Source organism: Mixophyes fleayi, chromosome 3 (assembly GCF_038048845.1).
Source record: "Mixophyes fleayi isolate aMixFle1 chromosome 3, aMixFle1.hap1, whole genome shotgun sequence".
In the NCBI taxonomy this organism is placed as follows: Eukaryota; Metazoa; Chordata; class Amphibia; order Anura; family Limnodynastidae; genus Mixophyes; species Mixophyes fleayi.
This window is the reverse complement of record NC_134404.1, coordinates 66,998,029-67,019,416: the sequence shown is the minus strand read 5'-3', so window position 1 is coordinate 67,019,416 and position 21,388 is coordinate 66,998,029. Positions and strand designations below refer to the sequence as shown.

The window sequence follows — 21,388 nt, the reverse complement described above, 5'->3', positions numbered from 1 at the left end:
CTATAGGCAAAGCGAAAATTAGGGAAGTTTTAGGTTGTTATGAGGTGTATATGTAGGCGAGGTGCGTCATTACATGTGTTATGTTGTACTGGCCGTACGTGAATGATTACAGGAGTTTCCATAGACTAAGTGGTGTCTGACATAATATGCACTTTAATTTTTGCAGTTTATATAGATCAAACAATAGATTAACAATATCTCTTATCCTGCTATCTAAACACAAACATGTACTTTCATGTGAATTAAGGTCATACGATGAACACAGAACAGTCTCAATTTCTTTTAAAAGATTTGATAAGGCGTCAAATACCACGTCCTCTTTCCTTTCCTTAGACAACCCCTTTTCCAGCCAATGCATGGATAGAGAATGTTACTTATTCATCATCTATAGCTTTACTCAAAATTCAATATCCGTATCACCCACTCTGGTTAACATTTGCTTTTGAGAGCAGATTTATTGACATTTCGTTTCGCTCACCCTTGTGGGCTAAGGTCCAAGGAGTCGTCTCGGTGCTGCAGGCTGGGTGAACCTAGGTCAGCAGCAGCATTCCCAGCTGCGGTGCCAATGCCAGTGTTTATGGTGGCTGCACCCGCAAGAGAACCAGAGCCATTGGTGCAGACCTTTGGTGGGCTTGTTAAGAGAGTCTCAGATTCAGCCAAATTCTTCACTTGGTGCATCACACCTGGGAGAAGACAGACAGACAGACAGACCTCAATACATGTATTTACATTTATTTATATGTATCACATAGTGTACACACAAAAGGAGCAAGCTTAGTATGAAGCAACAGACAGCAAACATTATCTTCACGGTCCAACAGGGCACAAGTAAATGCTATCACACACATGTAACAGGCAAAAAACACACAACATTACAAGATCATGCAGAGGAGACGCTTAGATATATTACCTTCCCTTCTGAAGTACACACTGAATATGTCCGGCAATTTCTGCATCAATATCTCTGCCATCTGCAGAGCTCCCACCACTATTTTGAGGTCCTGACTTGACAACATAGAAGCGATGTGACTAAAGGGGGGCAAAAAGAAAAAGATAAAAAAAAAAAAAGTTGTTTTCCTTTTTCTGTTGTGTACCTATCCCCTTCACACGATGGGGGCAGCCATTCTGTAGCCTCCGGCAATATTCAGTGCAGTGATAGGGCTGCATGCTCAGGACTACTGCTGGAGCACATAAAGTGGTCGCTTCCACTGTGTGTAGGCAACAGGCACATTAAAAATATAGCTAGAATAATGAAATGTGAATGTATCGTGATAATGGGCAGGGGTCTGTGGCATATTAATACATGAGGGGCGGGAGACTACCTAAATTGTATAACATATTCATTGGTTTCCTTTCTAATGTTTCAGCATCATGTACAAGCATGTGTATGGTAACTGCATGGTTACTAACAGGCCAATAAGTATATTGCTACATGAGGGCAGCAATACTAAAAGCAACGACTGGTTTTAAGGCCACATATTTCATATGATGGTGGTCATTCATCTAAAAGGCTCTTACACGTGATCAAAACTACAAGAACAGTTATACATTCATGTACTAGCTTCTTATTTGGGAGTAGTAACCCACATGATGCCAAAACAACGGAGCACAGCCTTGGCACAACTCTGGGATCTTTGCAAACGTAAGATCTGAATGATTAGCAAAGTGATCTGCCCTACCTGGACACAGCATGGTTCTTTAACACATCTTTTAGGAGCTCAGCATCAGCAAAATAAATGATCCTAAGGATTGCTCTAAGGCACTTGTGTCTGACAGCGGGCCCCGCAGAGGAGCTATACACTTCATAAAGCACTCCAAACAGGGTCTTAATAAAAGACTTGGCCAGCTCAGGGTCCTCCTTCATCAGCTGCGCCCTGGCGTCCTCTCTCTTTAGCTCAGAATGCCCACCTAGAAATATAAATAGCAGACAGTCAGGATACCTGGCTGCATGACAGACACCAAGAATGACCTGCAGAATACAGATGTTACACTCTATACATAACCAAGAAAACCATGAAAGAGTTTGATTAAAATAAAAAGAAATTGTACCATATTTCCACCCGACCAGCATATACCAACACAAATTTACAGTTTGTACCAGCTGAAGCAGGAAAATGAAAAATAAAAAAATTATAGTAGAGTAAAATCATAACTCATTACCAATTCCGCGAAGGCACGTAAAATAGCAAAATCATATTGGAGAAATACCAGAAACAAACAGAAAAAAAGTGTCTGATCTAAGTATGTATGAAATGCATATGTTTGTTTTACTCCTAAGCACAAGACAAAAACTTGGGTGTGTGTACCACTACTAAAGGGAAGACGACATGCGGCTTCAGTCTCCAACAAATAAGAAAACATTAAGACCTGGACTGGGCGTAGGATACTTACTAGTGTTCGCATTGGCTAAAGGGTTAGGTTTTCTCTGAATGGCGCGTGCAGTTCCGGTATCCTCGTTGATTTGCTGCATAGAATTAAAATCAATAGTATAAACACGCCCCAGTGTAGACAAACTTATCTCATCCTCACCAACCTGATGGGCTGCCTGAGAACACAGATATAAAACAGAGAGATAATCCTTGAATAGAAAACACAAAACTGTATCATGCACAATGTAGACCATGTTTTGTCCTCTCTGGGTGACCCAAATGGGTTCTGTATTGCAGACCCAATTTTAGTGCCAAAAAGGTTTTAAATGGATGATAAAAATGAGATAAACCAAATATATTTTGTTAAGAAACAGATGTTTCTGTGGTATCCTATGCAGATAAGCACCTATTAGCTGCATGCAAAGGATCAGAACATTAAGAATAGTGATAACTTACCTAGGCTTTTCATGGCATTTTTCCCTTTATAATAGTAGTAAATGTCGGTCATACAAGAGTAAAAATAACTGCTTAGGGGCGACTGTGGAGTTTCTCTTGTGTAATGTTAACACAAATGTTATTAATGGGTATGAGCAAAACATTGCAAGAGAAGACAAAGAAACTAAAAAAGGTGCTCTGATTAGTCTTCAAGCCCTTTATTCTTATATTAGTGGAAACTCCTAAAGCTCAGAATATGTTGAGTAGATAGTAAAGTATTACGCAGGGTTTGTGTTACTTGGATGAAACGTGGTACAGTAACGGCAAGGATTAGATATTACTGAAAGGGGACAGATATTAATCAGCACCCATAAAGGACAATACATGGCCTAATGTCATAAGAACTGCTGAACATCTACACACCTGCTTAACCAAGGCTGCATTAAAAAGATAGCTACTATGGTCATTCATTCACATACATAACACACACACACACACACACCTTGGGGACCATTTATGAAAACTGGTCCACATAAAACTCAGAGCATCCAGTTAAACAAGTATTTGCATCAAGTGGCTACAAAGTTTGGTTGCTCTGGGTTACAGCACTTTTCTTTTTTCATGGTTACTTGTGCAGCAGTTTCCATAAATGCCACCATAGTCTGTATGCATACAACGTTATACAGCATTTAACATGCATCCATCTATGGTAGGACACAAGCAAACAAAATACATTTCTGGCAGGGAAGTAGGAGCACCTACAACAAGTGGCAAATTCTAGTGGCTATCATTCCGCAAATGGACACAAACCATAATCTATATATACACAGTAACACAAATGTACAGGCCCACAAATAGATACACACTACACAAGAAACACAAAACTACAGGACAAAACAGTTACCTCTATGATACGACTGTCAATTCGACTGTATGGGTGCCAGAGACCACGATCATCCCTCCACTGCCAAATCGCCCCATCTGTGTTTTGGGCATTTCCTTTCTTTAACATTGTGTCAACAGCAAATATACCTTCCTTCGGTAAACATGGCATCAGCTCACTAGAACAGGAATGGGGAACAAATACTGAATTTTGCATCCAAAAAGAGAGATCTCTGAATCTGCACATACAGAACAATGAATAGATATCCATCTATGCATAAAAAATAACTGAAGAACTATACTGCTCTCAGTCTGCTAATATATGGGCAACTGCATCTATACAAATATATTAAACATTAGTGTTGATAAACATAAAGAAACAGTGCTCCATGAAAATAATAGAATCACAGGCAGACACATACCATATAAGAGAGGTCAGTTCATACAGCTCCTGGGGACTCCGTGGGACCAGGTCAATTTGCTCCAGGCAACTACCATTTGAGGCCCCGCACAAGAGGAAGTGAAGGGTTTCCGCTATGTCTAAAAAAGAACAATTAGTATCAGAATCATCTTTAGTGTAGCGGATACCAGTGCATGCTGGGAATTATTGTTCCACAAAAGCTGGACAGCCACATGGTGCCCAAACCTGATCTATAAACGGCAATCTCTCCTTCCACCCCTTTTATAAAACCTGTCCCATTGAATGTTTTCTAAACATATGAAAAATATATTGTATATATGGATCATCATATGCCACTTTTCTTTTATCAAGACCGCTCAGTCTTTACGACAGATTGGTATAATTAAGTGACAATATATAAAGTCTCATAAGAACCATAGGTAAAGAACATACTCTGTTTCATGAGCTGCACGGCCAGCGTGGGGCAGTTGGAACACATCAAGGAGAACATTCTGACCACCATGATGAACATGCCCGAGCTCAGGATTGGAGGAGTCACTACCAAAAGCTGTTGGATGTTGGTAAGCAGGTCTCTAGAAGCCACTTGCTGGAGCAGGTTCTGTAGAACGTGGAGAGAGCAAACATCAGCCATCTGCCTATTTATAATGAACAAGACCAATCTCAACATAATACAAATCTGGACCGACATAAATATTACTCTATCTTTAAGGAGTACCCAGGTGCACAAAGTGGAGGCCGCTATCTCCTCAGGTGAACCAATATTCATAAGACTGAAGCACAAAGTCTCATGACTGAGTGATGTCACAAGTTCCTGATGAATCAATATGCTACGGTCTCATGAATATTGGCTGGGATCCCCTGTGTAGGTAACAGAAGTATAAACACGTTTAGATTACTTCTCACAGAAGATTCAGCCGTTTACAAATGCATTAAATACAATGTAAACATGTACCAGAAGGGAGACCAGTATCTCTCTGAATGGGAAACATTACCTCTTCATGCTGAAAATTATCTACTAGACGTGCAAAACAGAGGCAAGTGCTTTCCACGGATTTCTTATCCTATAGAGGAGAAAAGAACAAATAACGGCAGATATTAGGAATCATCTCTAAAGACATCACAAGACTGTATGAATCCAACAGATGGCCTAGACAGCAGCCTCTCATAAAATATGTACCAGCAGCCCAATTCTACCACTGCCTGTTGCTGCAGGGATCACGTAAACATACGAAGGTTTTTCAAAAACAAGGTGAGAACAACGTAAATGTGACCTGTACACCATAGCAACCCAGCAAATATCAGCTTTCAGCAATCTTCTTCCAGTGCAGATAAATACATAAATGTCCGATTATCACCCAATGACTAATGCTATCATTAAGGGGTGACAAGATGTCTGTAGGGAAGGTTAGAAGTTTACATCAAGTGACAGCTCTCTATCAAAGTCATCAGGATTCTCACATACTGCGCTCACAGAAAAACGTGACATCTCTACTACAAATACACAGCAATGCTGCCATGAAAGTCTCACCTGATGGGTTAGTCTCTGTGTCAGCAGCGGAAGAGAATCAGCAACAAAGTGAAACTCGTCTGGACTGATGCTCTGGCAGCAGTTGGCTGCTATGGCTAAAGCGTTCCTCTGAGCATTGATGCTGAAGAACTCTAGATATAAGAGGCAGTCGGCAAGTCCTCCCTGTGAATGAAGAGTGCATCAATGAATTTGGATCCCTGTCTATTCCCAAGCTCAGCTAGAACATAACCGTAGGGTGGAAACAATACAGAGGACATGAGTGACAGAGTTTATAGCTTTCAGTTATACTTACAGCCTGGAGAATGGCTTTACTGTGCCTGCGGGATAACATTTCCAGAGCAGTGAGAGCCTGTTCCGCTACATCTATGCACTGAATGACCTGCAGCTGGAGGAAAGATTCACAACAGAAATTAATTTACCAGCCTGGATTCCACCGGGCACTTTATACCACAGACGCATAAAGCCAAAGGCTGACACAAATGTCTCTTACCTTCTCTAAGAACACAGGGATAGCATCAACCACCACTGCTGAGGACCGCGGAAGTGCTTCCATCATATAGGTTAAAGCTCGACATGCATGATTCATCTAAAAACAAAAATTGACTTTATTTCTGATTACTATATGGAGAATGTATGTATTATATTAAAATAAGTCCACAGCACTATCATTTTATCTTCATCATTGGTCTTAATCCGCTGACAGCTTGGCATTTACTATATTGGGATATAAAAATCAGCTATTCATTCTAGATGAAAGGATCAAGACCAGGCAACAGGAGACATCAGATAGATATACTGTATATCATAGGTTTGGAAATTATATCACTTACAATGTCAAAGTTGTGCTCCATCTGCAGCAAAGTTATCTGAAATGAGATTATAAAATTATAATGATAGATGCCAGGAGCATGGAATTACATATAGGTATACGTCTAACCCCTACACCCAGCTAGATGCTGTGTAACACAACATTATAGCACAAGGTTCATCTTGGGCCTTCGGGTTGTATCTTACCAGTGCGGGCACTACATTCTTCACTGGGAAGCCTCCAAGCGTCTCTTCATTTCCCATCACTAGCAGTTGGCACATCTCAATGACAGCTTGAAGTTGCTGACTCTCGTCTGTGGCTTGAAGACCTTGCAGCAGCTGCTGGGCCTTGGAGCCTACAGGAAGAGTGATGCGATTTGTTAAATCCTTTCCCATATACCAAGACGCTGTGTTGGCTTGCTCGACCATTAAAACACATTCAACACCGCCCTAACTATCAGTAACTGGGAAACGTTTACTTACTCGCTCCACTTCCAATTGTCCGATGGAAGAGCTGGGACATGCGAGGTCCAAGGGGTCCAAATAGGTGAGGAGGAAGACCTCGGGCCTCCAGGAGAGCTGTGCATTACACACAAAGTATAGTATAAATTGCCATGAGGTACACAGTGTAATGTATATATACGTAAGCTGCATGTATGTTTTGGTCATCTTGGCCCACTTGGTGACACTAGTCTAGATATGAGCGATGCCAAGACATAGTTTCATGGGTCACTTTCCCATAAAGTCATACATACCAGAGATGTACACATTTTAGGTTGCATTAGAATAATCCATTACTGTTGTGTGTCACAGTAAAATGGACCATTGGGTTAGCCCATTACCTCCTACTAATAAAAATGTAACTTAACGTTTATATTTAGCTTTATGCACTTCTTATCCGTTAATTGTGATCAGAGGTGCACGCAGGGTCTGTCATGTGTTACCTTGTAGCCGTCCCATTTCAGAGTCATCACTCTCACTTTCTCCAGATGTAGTCATCCCCACAGCACCAGCTACAGAGCTAGAGGCTGGAGGGGAGAGAAGAGATGAAGATCTTTCGCCTGTTGCTCCTGTTAAAGTTGTAAGTCATGCTATTACAATATAATTAAAAGCTTTGTTAGCTTATCCCAATATCCATCTATATATCTCTATCTCAATACAAATATCATGTGTATAAAGCAAGCATTTTATCGTGGTATCGAACAGGCGTTTTTCACATCAGCTCTTTCCCAGGTTCAGAATCGGATAGGCTTCATTTTTACAGCACTTAAATTGCAGCTGGAAAAGCATTTTTAAATCTCTCCACTTATAATGGGTACTTAACGCACTGCCAAAATCTACTCAAATATAATTTCGAGAGCTTTTTACTGCTTCTGTTTTAAAAACAGCTCATGAGGCCTCCTCTCTGCTTTACTCGCAGAAATGAAGGATTCAGTCTGTAGCAATTAGACGCTGCACTTTAAACGCAGGTTGACAGCGCCCAGGTGACATCACCCTCAATGTAATGTATTCTAAGTATTCAGCAATGTGTCCTTGGTAGGCAACATCACACCCGATACTTGTAACACTGTATCAAGTACATTTAATACATTTCATATCAACACAGAAGATCTGCAGCAGAAAGTTCACTTACTCTGGCTAATGTAGGACACTCAGTCAGGTGAGCGAAAAAAACACCACCTCCGATGTCCTTTTCAACACAAACCACACTTGTTTTTTAAAATGAACATTAGTATGACCAAATAATCACATGGGCATCTTCACAACTCCTGATAATGCTGAGGGATGGGGGGGGGGGGGGGCTTGTTTTGTTTCTTACACAGGTCTCTTATGTCATAAGATGATTCTTATATGTATGGTGTGAAAAACAGGTCCACTCAACTGTTATCTAAAACAGCAACATTGTTTCAAAAAAGTAAAAAGCATTATTCCTGCCTGCCAGACAATTCCTAAAGTAACAAATAGCATATGGAAGAGATGTGAAAGCTCAGACCGCTGTCTCAATGCACAAATCTGTTGAGGTCTTTGTCTCAAACAGATCGATGATAAAATAAAATAGAAAATAGCTCTGTTTTTCCAGCAGAAAGATGCAGACTAGTTACCAATGTCTTGGAGCACCTTACGACAGACTGAACAAGGAATACAGTAATACATATCACTAGATGTTACCTGCTGCTCCCTGGGCGGTCTCATCAGTGCGTGCAGCCGAAGAATTGGCGCCCTCCTGGTTATCAGGATCAGCCATCTTCTCCTGTCGGCGAGCTTCAGCTGCTGCTCGCTTGCCCAGGCCAGAGCCTCGCCGACTAAGCCAAACAAAAAGAAAACATGAGTGTAAAAGCTTTAAAACTTACAAACTGTTTGGAATGGGGAAAACATTGACAACATTTAGTAGGGCCATTGGATTGAGCAGTGAACACACACCAACCTATGCAGTACCAGAGAAAAACCTCTAACAGAGTCTGGTTCTATAGTATTATGTAAGCTGTAATGCTATAACAATTTGCCATAAATGAAAGATTAGTACTGTTCCTGCATGCTACCAATTTCTCCATGTTGTCCTGTATTTACTCAGCTACATGGCGCTGGTTAAACCCATTTGGCACAAGCTCTAACTCCGTGCACATTAAGACATCTCAGTTACAACTGTGGACCTCTTGAAAACCTACCATACTTCATTCATTCACCAGTGTCCAAATCGGCAACCTCTGTTCCTTCTACGGGTGGGGTACATTATAATTACAGTGATGAATCGGACAACACTTACCCCGACATGACGACTCTGAAGGGCTCCTTTCCGATGAGGAGCGACGACGACTGCAACCAATCCAGATGACTGAAGAATCTGCCGCGACTTGATGACGTCATTTACATTCACGACGCTGTTACCGACGCTGTTAAGGGGGTAATGTAAGTATGCGGGCATGGACAATGTACTTTACAAAGCATTTTTTATATTGTCCATGGGCATATACCTACATTACCCCCTTAACAGCGTTGTGGATGTAAGCGACGTCATCAGGTCGCGGCTGATTCTTCAGTCATCGGGATTGGTTGCAGTCGCTTCCCACAGCAGCAATCGATCCTCGTCAGAAAGGAGTCCTTCGGAGTCATCATGTCGGGTTAAGTGTTGTCGTGGTAATCAGCATCGATATGCAGACTACCACCACCTTCTACCTCTCCCTCATCTCCCACTGTTCTACTGACATAAAATGAATGGGCAGACTATTTAGCCATAAGAAACATGGCTTGTACATATGAGAAAGCTGCAACAGTTACCACACGGACATTTAAATGCTTATGCTATCAAGTTTCACAAACTCAGTCAATTATCCTCATAGGCATAAACGATCTTACTCTTTCTGCCATCAATTCTACCGCCAGCACTTCCTGCAGTTAATGAATGTTCTCCGTATTGCATACCTGGTGCTAGCACAGGAGCCCGTGGTCTTTTGTCGTGTGCTCCGCCGCAGGCTGGGGAGCTCAGCAGGTGGCGACTCACTGCGCTTCTTCGTGGACTTTCTTAAGTCTGGAATAACATGACAAGATGGGCCTTAGAGAATCTACAGTGTGGCATTAGTAGGAAAGATTATCACTGGAAATTTTCTAGTAGCGTTTAGAAAATAAAATATCGGATAAGTTGCTATCATCGTCTGCATTTATTTTTAGGGCGCCGCAAACCCTGCAGCAACGGATTGTTGGCATACAAGTAGCATGACTGCTGATTAAACATAATAGCAAATCATGAGAGATAAAGAAAGTATAACACACACAGATAAATATGCATACATATGGGAATTGTACTTGTAGCTGTGCTACAAGTTAAACATATCAAAACACACAACTCAGCAACAGAAACAAAAGGGACATTCTGTTATGACGGGTAGGACACTTGCACTGAGGTTTTCTTATCAAAAAAGAGGCTCTCATATTATGAAGTATATTTACATTACTATGGTAGCTTACATACAGTGTGCATGGTAGCTATTTGCCCCGTTCGGTATGGCGCTACCGATTTTCAAACTTGCATCACGGGTGGGACAGAACGTAGACATACCTTCTCATATAGGGAGCTATTTTATACAATCTCTGTGAATGTACAAGGTGGGCTACAATTTATAATTTACCCATTGTGAAGTAAGAACTCGGTGTAGAATATGTTATATAAAAAAAAAAAAGTATTAGTTTTATGCAAAATAATGTTTTTTTTTTTATTTTGTCACGGGTGTGACAGTGCAAAATTATTCTGAGTAACTTATTTGTTTGTAAAACAAAAACAGTGCACTTTTATTGCTATATAATCACTTTGTTATTTAACATGTTAATCTTATTACAAATATTATTGTTTAGAGTACAATTTTTTGAACTTCTAACCCTTTTCAAAACACATCTACCACAGCAGGAAACCCATAAAAAAATTCTGCCTCTCACTTTTTTTTGAGACCTGATGTAGGCAACAGCAAGAATCTAATGATTTACAAAATTAATATCATTTTCATTTGTTCTGAAAGTTTTCCATTTTCCCCAACAACCTTCAAAAACATTATTTTCACTGAACAGTCATCTTCACAGGAGCTCTGTGCACATCTCTGTGCATATCTGTAGTGAGCAGCCTTTCCGGAAAATGTTTTGAACTGTCCCTGCTGTTATATCTGCAACCTCAGGTGGCTGTATCTGAATAACTTCCAGTGGGGAGGTGCAGTCTTCAGGACTCAGGTTCAGAACCAGAGAGTCGCAGTTTGAAAACTTTGAACATTTTGTGCTCAGACTGAAAAGTGTGTCCAACAATCAGTCTGTTTGTCATGGCCCTGTAGATAGTGTAATGATGGTAAACTGTAATTGGTACTGGTGGGTTACAATCTTTAATCTAGCAGTCCCTTATTTCTTCAGAAGGGACACGTATGATCTCAACATGTATAACGATGACCGTGCTGCTGGAATAAAGTCTTTAGAATTCTCAGCCTGAAATATGCGCTGTTTTACTCTGCTCCTCACAGCACGTTTTACTACAGCTCCTGTCCCATGAACAATCCCCTCACAATGGCATGTGGAAAAGTAGCACCACATAAAAAAAAAAAAAAAAAAAAAAGATTGAACATTGTAAACCTTTTCTTAAATTAGGCTACTGCCCGATCGGAAGATAACTTGACATTTAGTAAATTTAACTCATTTGTCAATGAAGTTACAATTCTTTTCAGGTAGAAAAATACAGCATACTGGTCGTGGGCAAGATGATCAATGACCGTTACAAAGGAGCATTTTTCTTCCCTTGAAAACCATTGCACAAGCAGTACATATAGTGACCGGATTGTGGTTCCAATGCACTGACTGTATTTCATCTTGGGTCACTGCAGAGAAGTTTTCCACAATATCAATTTGGAGTACAGCCTCACCTTCCTTCAGAATTTTGACCATTCACAGACATGATTGAAAATCTAAAGGACTGAATTCTTTTAACATAAACATGAATTTTGAATTTAAGTAACTATGAAGTTTACGCAGCAATATCCATCTTCATGTGAGCCTTCAGTCTCAACTAGTTTGGGGTAACACTTTTTTTTCCATTGCTTCCAGCTAATGTTACTATAAGTGTCTATATCATCAGAAATGAATGTTCTGAGATCTGTAGTGCAGTCTTCAAATTTACCGGTCACGCAATCTTCATTTTTTTGGATCACAACTGTGACTGAATCACTTATAAATAACTTATTAATGGCTGGATCATGTAGAATTAATTTATTGTAGAAATGTATTTCAATCAGAGGTGCAGGCACCAATGTATGAATTGAAATGCACTTATGTTACATTGGGATGTGTTTTGTATAGAAGTGTCATTGTTTGAGTTTGTAACGTTGCTAGAGGAATTCTGTTTGCTGATAGCAGGAAATGCTAAGCAAGTCTTTATGTGAAGTGAAACACCCATTTGGCCTGTGTACCCAGCAGGGGGCCCGCTGCCTGGCGCGGCTGCATTTCAGATAATGCAAGCATCAAGTTTTAGCACATAACAGAATAGTGTAAATATTGTTAGCTTTGCATTGTATGTAAAGCTATGTTTGGGAAACATATATCGCATCCTGATACTAAAAATAACTCCGATCTCAGGGGGCTGGCTTACCCTGAGAGGCTGTGTCCAAACTGTATAAAGAGAGACCTTGTACACTGAAATGTATCATAATTCTTGCTCCATCTGACCTGATCACTGGTACCTTCAATCAGTGTGACTGCAAATAAACATTACTTGCTTCAAAGACCTGCTTGAAAATGTCATCCATGCTGAAAATCCTGTGACCTACAGATTAGACACAAAATCTAATCCGTCTCCAGCTTTCTGAAGTTTGGACCCAGCTTCCCAGCACCACCGCTCTAGGGTGGTGCGGGCGGTGCCGTCGCCCCGGGCGCAAACCCAAGGGGGCGCAGCAGCCGCCCGCTACCTTCCCCTCTGTGGCACTTAGTTAAAAAAAAAAAAAAAAAAAAAAATTTCAAAAAATTGTGGGGGGTGCCGCGAGTCGGGGGGAGGGGGGCAGGGGCGGATTTAAATCTATTTTCTATTTTTTTTTTTTGTAGGATAAGGACCATCATCAGCCCGAGCCAATCAGGGCCGCCCTGACTAACTAGTGGCCAGCCCCGGCATTGGTCCGCTTTCTTCTTCGTCCCTCCCCTTCCTGCTTCTTACCACTCTATTGCTACTCACTCAGCATGGGCTGTCAGTGTCTGGAGTAGCATGTTGGTTTTTTTCACTTTCCAAAGTGCTGCAGACGCTGGAAGCTCTTATCAGTGTCTGAGCAGGGAGGTCATAAAAACAAAACAGAATAGAGAGGGGGGAGAAAAAAAAAAATCACTGTTACACATCATTTTTGCCTGCACCGCCAGGGAATAGCAGGATATGCAAAGTGGGAATTGCCAGACATCCTTTTTTTCTCCTTCCCCTGCACACTGCTATGGATGACAGGTCACAGGGAACTGCAAAGTCTGTGAACAGTTCTACATGATTGACAGGGTATATGCACAGACAGCAGTGTGTTGAGAGAGCAAACAGTATACATTCAGTGGAGAAGAGGTGGATGTTATACTTAACCCTATCTTTTTAGTCTGAGTGTATGTAAGTACGTGGATTATTTACACTAAATATCTATTTTGAACTAATGTTTGTTTTCTGAGATGTTCTGGTACCAGATATTGTATGTTGAATCTGAAATCACTAGTAAAACAGATGGGGGGGGGGTCATTTATGGTTTAAAATTCAGCAGAAGAGTTGAAATATTGAGTACAAAATGTAATGCACCTGCCCTTGAACACATAGGAAGATAAAATTAGCACTGAGGATCTTCATTACTTAACCATCCGTCCATTAATAAGCCACCAGTAGAAGTAATTCCCAACAAGATGCCACCAGCAGTAGAATTATTTATTAATAAAGTTGAAGTAGTAGTAATTGCCACAATACTGAGGGAACCCTCGGGCTACTGAACTAAACCAAATGGCAGACAGTGTACCTGGTGTGCCACTAGATGTTGGTGTGTGTGCTGTGCATATATTTTTTTAAACCAGGAAGGTGGTTAGTACCCTTTCCCTGGACCAGCCACCTTCCTTCTAGTGGTCACGAATCAGTTCCTCCTCCCCCTATATGTGGCCAATCCCATAAGAACTAGATGTCACACGGGACGCACACCATGCGGCAAAAACGCGCGCGCACCACACACCCCCCGGAACCCCTGCAGCCGATCCGGGTACCGCTCACGCGCTCCGCTCCCCGTACGGGGGGAGGCGCGTAAGGTTTAGAAGTCCCGATGCGCCAAGGACCCCGCCGGAGGCGCCGGGGGGCCGAGCTGGGGATGGGGGACAGGTTCCGCCCCGGAGTCGGTCTGCCGACGCCACGCGAAGGTGTCCCCTCCGCGGGACCGAACCAAACCTGACGACTCTTAGCGGTGGATCACTCTGCTCGCGCGTCGATGAAGAACGCAGCTAGCTGCGAGAATTAGTGTGAATTGCAGGACACATTGTTCATCGACACTTCGAACGCACCTTGTGGCCCCAGGTTTCTCCCGGGGCTACGCCTGTCACCCCACCTCCCCCGCCCGCCTCCCCACCTTCCTTCTAGTGGTCACAAATCCGTTCCTCCTCCCCCTATATGTGGCCAATCCCATAAGAACTAGATGTCACACAGGACGCACACCATGTGACAGGTGCCATCGTTCCATGTGAGCAGAGAAGACAGCGCGGCTGCAAGGTAAGTGTGATGACAAGGGGTCTGGTGTCAGTGTTGTGTGTGTGTTGACAAAAGGGGCTGGTGTCAGTGTTGTGTGTGTGTGTGTGTGATGACAAGGGGTCTGGTGTCAGTGTTGTGTATGTGTGATGGCAAAGGGACTTTTAATTGAATGTGGGGCTGAGTTTGGGAAAGATGGCTATTTATTAAATGTGAATATTAATTATTTAATGCCTGGATGGTTGTGGGAAATGGTTATATTTATTAAACGTAAATGCTATTAATTTGTTGCTGGTGCTGTTTGGAGGGAGGGAAATAGGTTTATTTATTAAATGTGAACACTAGCATTTAAATGTTGGGGCTGGAGAGAGACCTAATTTTTAAATGTGGGTGCTATTTATTTAATGCCGGGAATGGTTGGAGTTTTCTAAATGTCATGTACCCATTTTTTTTTCTCTAAATAGGGCCTCCAGCATTCCAGGATCCAGACAAGTGGCAACTGAGCAAGAGACACCAGCAGCCACAGGTAGGGAAAGCAACAAGAACAGGTAGGAGAGAGCAGGACAGTCTGCCAACTGTATATTTCTACATTAGCAGTTCTTCTGCACCATGTTATTAAATAAACACGAATATGTATATATTGTTACTGGCTCACTACTGCTAAATTTATTTGCTCATTTGTCCTACTTTTTTACCCAGAGAAAAACAAAAAGCAAGGGGAGAAAAAGCATCATAAAGGGGCACAGCAATAGAGGGAAGACTCAAAGGGGAGGAAATGTATCATAAATGGAGCAGCAAAAAAAGGGAGAGAAACAGCATGATGGGCACAGTGTTATACCACTGTGTGTGTATTATGTGTGTGTGAGGGGCCACTGTGTGTGTGAGGGGCCACTGTGTGTGTGAAGGGGGGGCCCAAACCAATGTCTTGCCTAGGGCCCCATGAGGTGTAAATCCGGCTCTGATAGATATATAGATCATGCATTTGCAAATATGTGTAGCAGAATTATTTCAGTAAAGTGCTAGCCACACACCCACATTAGGTTGGCCACAGCCACTTGGCAAATGTCCCTCCCACTTCGATGGGGGGTGCCGGTGCCCTGTCTCGCCCAGGGCACTGAAATGTCTAGTTACGGCACTTGCAGGGGGGATCCATCCACAGCAACCCTGATCTATAGGAAGAGGTCAGGAGTACCAGCCCAGGCGTACCAGCGAGGGGGTACCCTAGCAGTGACAATTACCCAGAAGAAACTTGCTACTGGATGCCAGTAAGGAGTCCAGTGGTGGAAGCATTTGTAAGCCCCTCCTACTGCAGTTAGAGGGCGCAGTTGGGATAACGAAAGGGAACGGTGGCAAAGTAAGCCAAGCCAGATCCCAGCAACAACAGACAGGTGGCATAGGCGGTCCATCCTGTCACAACAAACAAATTCCAGCAGTTAACTTGTTTCTTTGGGAAAGTTCATATCTTGTTTGCCGATTGCTTTGATATTGTGCACGAAGTTTGCATGTGAAATACCACACAACATTTGTGTGTGTAAGCACACACAATATTTGGGACGCAGCTCATAGAGCTTGGAAAGTTTGACTGGACAGTTTAAAAAAGGTTAACATCCAAATAATGCAACTGTATAATTCAACTTCTAACCAATTGTACACCTAACCTGAAAACCATTATCTCATTACAAAAACTTTTGTATGTTTTTGTCACTGGCAGAACAATTAAAGCACTGTTTTTGCAAGTTAAATACTATACATAACCTTACCTTTTCAAACAAAAAAGTAAACACATTAAATAGCAACCAGACTCCCTAAGAACTCGCAGAACATAAACAGCTGATGCACATGGTAGCTACTTTGGAAACAAAACTCCTCCAGTAGGCAGCTACCAACATATGTATTTCTACCATGATTTAAGACCATAAATGGTGCTGCAAAATTATTTTTCTTTTATGGAATATTAAGTTTGAGGTATTTACTAACAAAATAATTTAAAATTGAACCTTAATAATGATTCTGAAAAAATAATGGTCATGTTCATCTTCTCATGGAATGCCCCAAAAAGAAAACGGCTGCATATGGGGTGGACAAAGAGGGTACAGTCACGAGACATAGGGTGCAATTCGTTTTATAGTCTCCAGTTTTGTTTTCTGCCCCATTATACTTTGACCAAAGCGTAGTGATTGATAAAATCAAGCAATATATAGTCTGATTGCACTTCAGTCTATGACCGATACAATATTACTTTGCCTTAGAAAATATTGTAGCTTACAAGCCACGAAAGGCAGTGATGAACTCAGACCACATATTTATATGAACATAAAATCTATGAAGATGTGTGAAGGGGGGCCCACTGTGCGCATGCGTGATGAGCATGTATGCACACACATAGTTGAACTGTGCATAAGCGACTCGCGCATGCGCAGTGCATACAGAGATCGGCGCATTCAGAGCCGCACTGCACCTGCGCCGTTACATAACAGAACCCCCACTGTGTGTGCCGACTCAAGTCAGCACACACAGTGGGGAAGAGACGTCAGGGGTGATGACATCACCACCCCTGGCCACACACACACACGTTGCCGCTGGGAAGGATGGGAATTTCCAGGTCTAGACTATAAAAGCCAGACCCGGGACTCCCCCTCGCTCTCTCTACTGCCTACCTGCCCCTGGACAACGAGTACACTACTATAGGCATACACTATTCTATAGGGAGACACTACACTACAAAAAATATATATTACAGGGATCTATAGGGATACACTACAGAAAATATATATTATACTACACTACAGGAAATATACATTACGCCCCAGAAAAAATACACTACGCTACAGAAAAGGATTCTATACTACAGGAACGTTCCCTACACTGCAAACAAAGAATTGGATACAGGATACAAGGATTCGATAATAAATATCTATAAAGCTGTATGTGTTTGTAATCCTGATTTAACTATTTATATACATATAACTGTAGCTATTGTTTCATCTTTTATCTGCAATATTTAAATAAATATTACAAATACTAATGCTTATTCAAGATACATATGTGTAAAGAAAATAGTGCAAGATACCGTCAGGAATAACTGATGAACTTAGGGTTAGTTTTATATTGATATACTAGGTTATATTGATATACTAGGTTATGTTGATATACTATGTTATGCTGTACAATGTTATGATATATGTGTGAACTGTGAATGCAGGGTTTTCGGTGTCAACAGTAACATACTTTGATTTAAATACATACATATATTGTGAGCATTGGCTATTTATAACGAATATTTATTGTGAAGTAACGCTGAGGTACAGTGGTTATTGGATAAATAATTCTGTAAAGCTAAAGGGTTATTTAGTGTGGTTAAAAGACTGAGTAAGGCAAATTGTTTTATAATGAGTGCATCTGAGAACAGAATAAGAGGATAGTGTGCGCAACGAAGGCGCCAACACAGATCCTTTTACAAGAGGCAAGACCAATATCCGCTAGGAAAAATACGAAAAATACATATTTCATTGTGTACAACTTCCTTCTGCGTGGTGGTGCACTGAAACCATATTAACCTTAAGAGTCACATCTTTCAAGTTTACGCCAGTTATTAAGGTGCAAAGTGTATAACCAACATGGTTCAAGAAGGTCTATTTGACAGACGACTCCTTATTGTATTTCATCTATGGACAGTTAAAAATACATTTAGGGAGGAAATGCTACTGTATAACCAGAGCTCAATTTGTAGATAAAAAAAAATAAGTGTAAATCAAAAACTTAGGACATATACTGGATGGAGGGGGGACGGGACAGGACACTAAAGACTATGGAGCCAAGAGAAGTTTTGCAACTACATTCCTACGTGATCAGGCAGATCATTCTGTACATATAACGGATAACGGGAGGAAACCTTTGTTAGGGAGATTTCAAGGTGTGATGAGCAGGATTTCAATAAGACTCAGTTCCCAGGATTGTCCCGGACACGACTACTGTTACGGCTTTCCTTAGAAAAGACCAATGTTCCCCAAATCCAGCCATCAGGGCCCCCTAACATTGCAGGTTTTCCAGGTCACATGTGACAGTGTTACAGATCCACATATAGGGTATAAAACTCTATCAGTCAGTAATAACTGCACCTGGGATCCAGCAAGGCGATCTGGAAAACCTGTACTGTTAGAGGGATTCTGAGGACTTGATTTGGGAAATCATGCCCTAGATGCTTTGTTATTAAAATAATTCATACGGTTTTAACTGCAGACACCTGAAAGGGTCACATAAAAGGTATCGATAATTCCTCAATTATTTTTGGGTAAATTTAGGGTACAGATAAGTGAGGGGGGGGTGAGGCGGACGATTGCCTACTTTTGGTCCTTTTCACATTACTTGTTGTTAAATGGTATTCATGACAGGCCTTAAGGTGAATCCACAATATCTAGATTATCTGAAAGTGAATAGCACAGAAAATGCTGTATGCAGACCGAGTGCACAAGAGACACAGAAAGGTCTGTAATATGTATAAAATACATGTGACAAGTGGAGAGGGCAAAAATGAGCTAACTAGAACCCAGTTTTCTATCCTTCCAAAGACTTTCTTTTAAACAAATCTATTGCTTGGCCCTTAAGAGTTAATTTTATTTTTTTAAATCATCCCCCCCCCCCCCCCCCCACAAATGCATTGAGAACTGAATGTTCTAATAAAGTGGCCTTGGTACCTTTGTGCACATATCACTGCTTTATCACACACTGTGATAACAGGTTTGGTTTAACTTTCTGAACGACATTAGAAATGACAATCTGATTTGTTACTACAAGTAACAGCATCTCTCTACACGTGACACCATGTTAATAAGGGACTACTTACTCTACTCCATAACCATATCCTTACTGAGGGAACGGCATTCTCATCCTGGAGGATTCTCAGCTATGTAAAGGATAATTACATGCTTACCATAAGTATCCAGAATTAAGCGTATGCTTAGAGTTATTGATAGCCATGTGACATACTAACCCATCTATAAAGAATGTGACTCCCCAGTCAAAATATTCTAACTGGTCTGACCGGATTTCCATCTATAAAAAGTGTTTGTTACAAATACATTAAATAACCTCATTAAAAGAAGCCAAACCTTTCCTAGCACACGTAACCAGTTAAACAGCAGGAAAATGAAATGAGTGCCACCAGACATTGGAGATGTAATACCAAGATCACCCATACTCGTAGAAATAGTAGGACTTTTGACAAAATCAAGACACCTTTGTAAAAAGCTTCCAGATCTCTTGTAAATGTATAAATAACGATCAGAAGCATTTTAAAACTCTGCACTTTTACCATCCTGTGTTGGTTGTCTCCGCTAGCAGCATAAAAGTCACAAAACCGTGCAGAAATAGAATACTACTGGCAGCAGAATTAGAATGGACCATTAGCAACCCCATGTTACCACAAACATGCTCTTTAGCCAAGACAAAACAAAAACCACATAAAATGGTTTTAATCTGAAAGACATATAAAAGTTACTCTCATCACACTGCCATTTTTTCTTTGGAAGTGCATTCCATAACCCAAATACTCTGCATCAACAAACTGCCTGTAACCAGCAATGTATAGCCCAACATGGAATCCAGAGTTATAACAGTGTTTTCTGTTGGCATAGGCTGTGTTTATACAGCAAGTACCACCAAGATTATGGCAGCTCCAATTCAGCAAAAGACGAGGTGAACATTCTCTGACTGTACAGGATCAAAAATATGTTGATACCATATAAACGGATACTAATAAAACGAACATACAAACAACTTGGAAATTCACATGTACTTTACCTAGTCTTAAAATCAGATTTATTCAGTCTCAAGAACTGGTAACACCTTGTGCAATAGATTCAGATTTTCACAACAGAGAGAACAAAATGAAAAATGTTCTACACTCATACAATCTGTGTGGAGTTTGCCTCCGGGTGCTCCCACAGTACAAAAACAAACTGGTAGGTTAGTTGGCAGCTGACTATATTAACCCTAGTGTGTGTGTCTGTCTGGTAGGGAATAAAGACTGGAAGCACCACTGGAGCAGGGATTTATATGAATGAGCTGCATAATAAGTATAAAACAAATGTTTAATAAGTAAATAATGAACATATCAATGGGGAAGGGGGAACGGGGACTCAACACTTGCAAGTGAACAGCCAGAAAATAACAAATGTATATTAAATACGAGTCTCACTTCAAGTCTCAGCTTGTCATCAAACAGACTAATATTTCACAAATGACAACACTATTCAGGCACTCTAAATACAATGTTTACTTCCAACATGCCTACAACTGTATTGTCCATGAGTAATTAGTGGATGTTGGCATTATTGCCTCTAATCCGGCAGTCATTATCCCCTTCCTCCAAATAAATCTCTGCCAGTAAAGGAAAGGTTATTAACATAACCAAACGTAACATTGTAAGAATCAAGAGATCATTCAAAAGCTGAATTTTTACCATGTAATTCCTGTACCGCTGCATGGCTTGTACACTAGACAGGATCGCTGCCGCGGAGTGTCTTGGGATGGATGTTACAGGAGCCTGTAATCCGTTCTAGTGATCTAGTTGTACAGGTTACTGTATGCAGTGTAAATGCCACATACCAGAGAGAGAGTGTGAGTCATGAACAGCTCAGATCCTCAGCAAAGTGTTTAGGCTGCACATGGGACATGAGGAGATTCATCCTCTGACAATTTATATTCCACCCTCTTTTGTACGATTAATGATCTTCAATGCCTCCACC

General features: G+C 41.2%; 1 protein-coding gene and 1 pseudogene across 11 annotated transcripts in view; one reads left to right on the top strand and one right to left on the bottom strand.

Moving 5' to 3' along the window:
* TRIP12 (thyroid hormone receptor interactor 12) overlaps positions 1-21,388 on the bottom strand; it is a 59,861-nt gene that overhangs the window by 19,184 nt on the left and 19,289 nt on the right. For 5 of the 11 annotated variants that reach the window (XM_075201637.1, XM_075201640.1, XM_075201643.1 and 2 more), the window contains 17 exons: positions 9,863-9,968; positions 8,612-8,745; positions 7,387-7,512; positions 6,926-7,021; positions 6,650-6,798; positions 6,466-6,501; positions 6,126-6,221; positions 5,928-6,020; positions 5,636-5,797; positions 5,100-5,168; positions 4,540-4,705; positions 4,109-4,226; positions 3,709-3,865; positions 2,392-2,545; positions 1,680-1,908; positions 911-1,029; positions 479-683 (listed from right to left, as the gene is read on the bottom strand). In XM_075201637.1, the coding sequence (XP_075057738.1) occupies positions 479-683; positions 911-1,029; positions 1,680-1,908; positions 2,392-2,545; positions 3,709-3,865; positions 4,109-4,226; positions 4,540-4,705; positions 5,100-5,168; positions 5,636-5,797; positions 5,928-6,020; positions 6,126-6,221; positions 6,466-6,501; positions 6,650-6,798; positions 6,926-7,021; positions 7,387-7,512; positions 8,612-8,745; positions 9,863-9,968 (2,215 nt within the window). The remainder of the gene's footprint in view (positions 1-478; positions 684-910; positions 1,030-1,679; positions 1,909-2,391; positions 2,546-3,708; positions 3,866-4,108; positions 4,227-4,539; positions 4,706-5,099; positions 5,169-5,635; positions 5,798-5,927; positions 6,021-6,125; positions 6,222-6,465; positions 6,502-6,649; positions 6,799-6,925; positions 7,022-7,386; positions 7,513-8,611; positions 8,746-9,862; positions 9,969-21,388) is intronic. The other 6 variants (XM_075201639.1, XM_075201642.1, XM_075201646.1 and 3 more) reach the window with 3 other exon arrangements.
* LOC142146855 (5.8S ribosomal RNA) lies at positions 14,354-14,499 on the top strand (annotated as a pseudogene).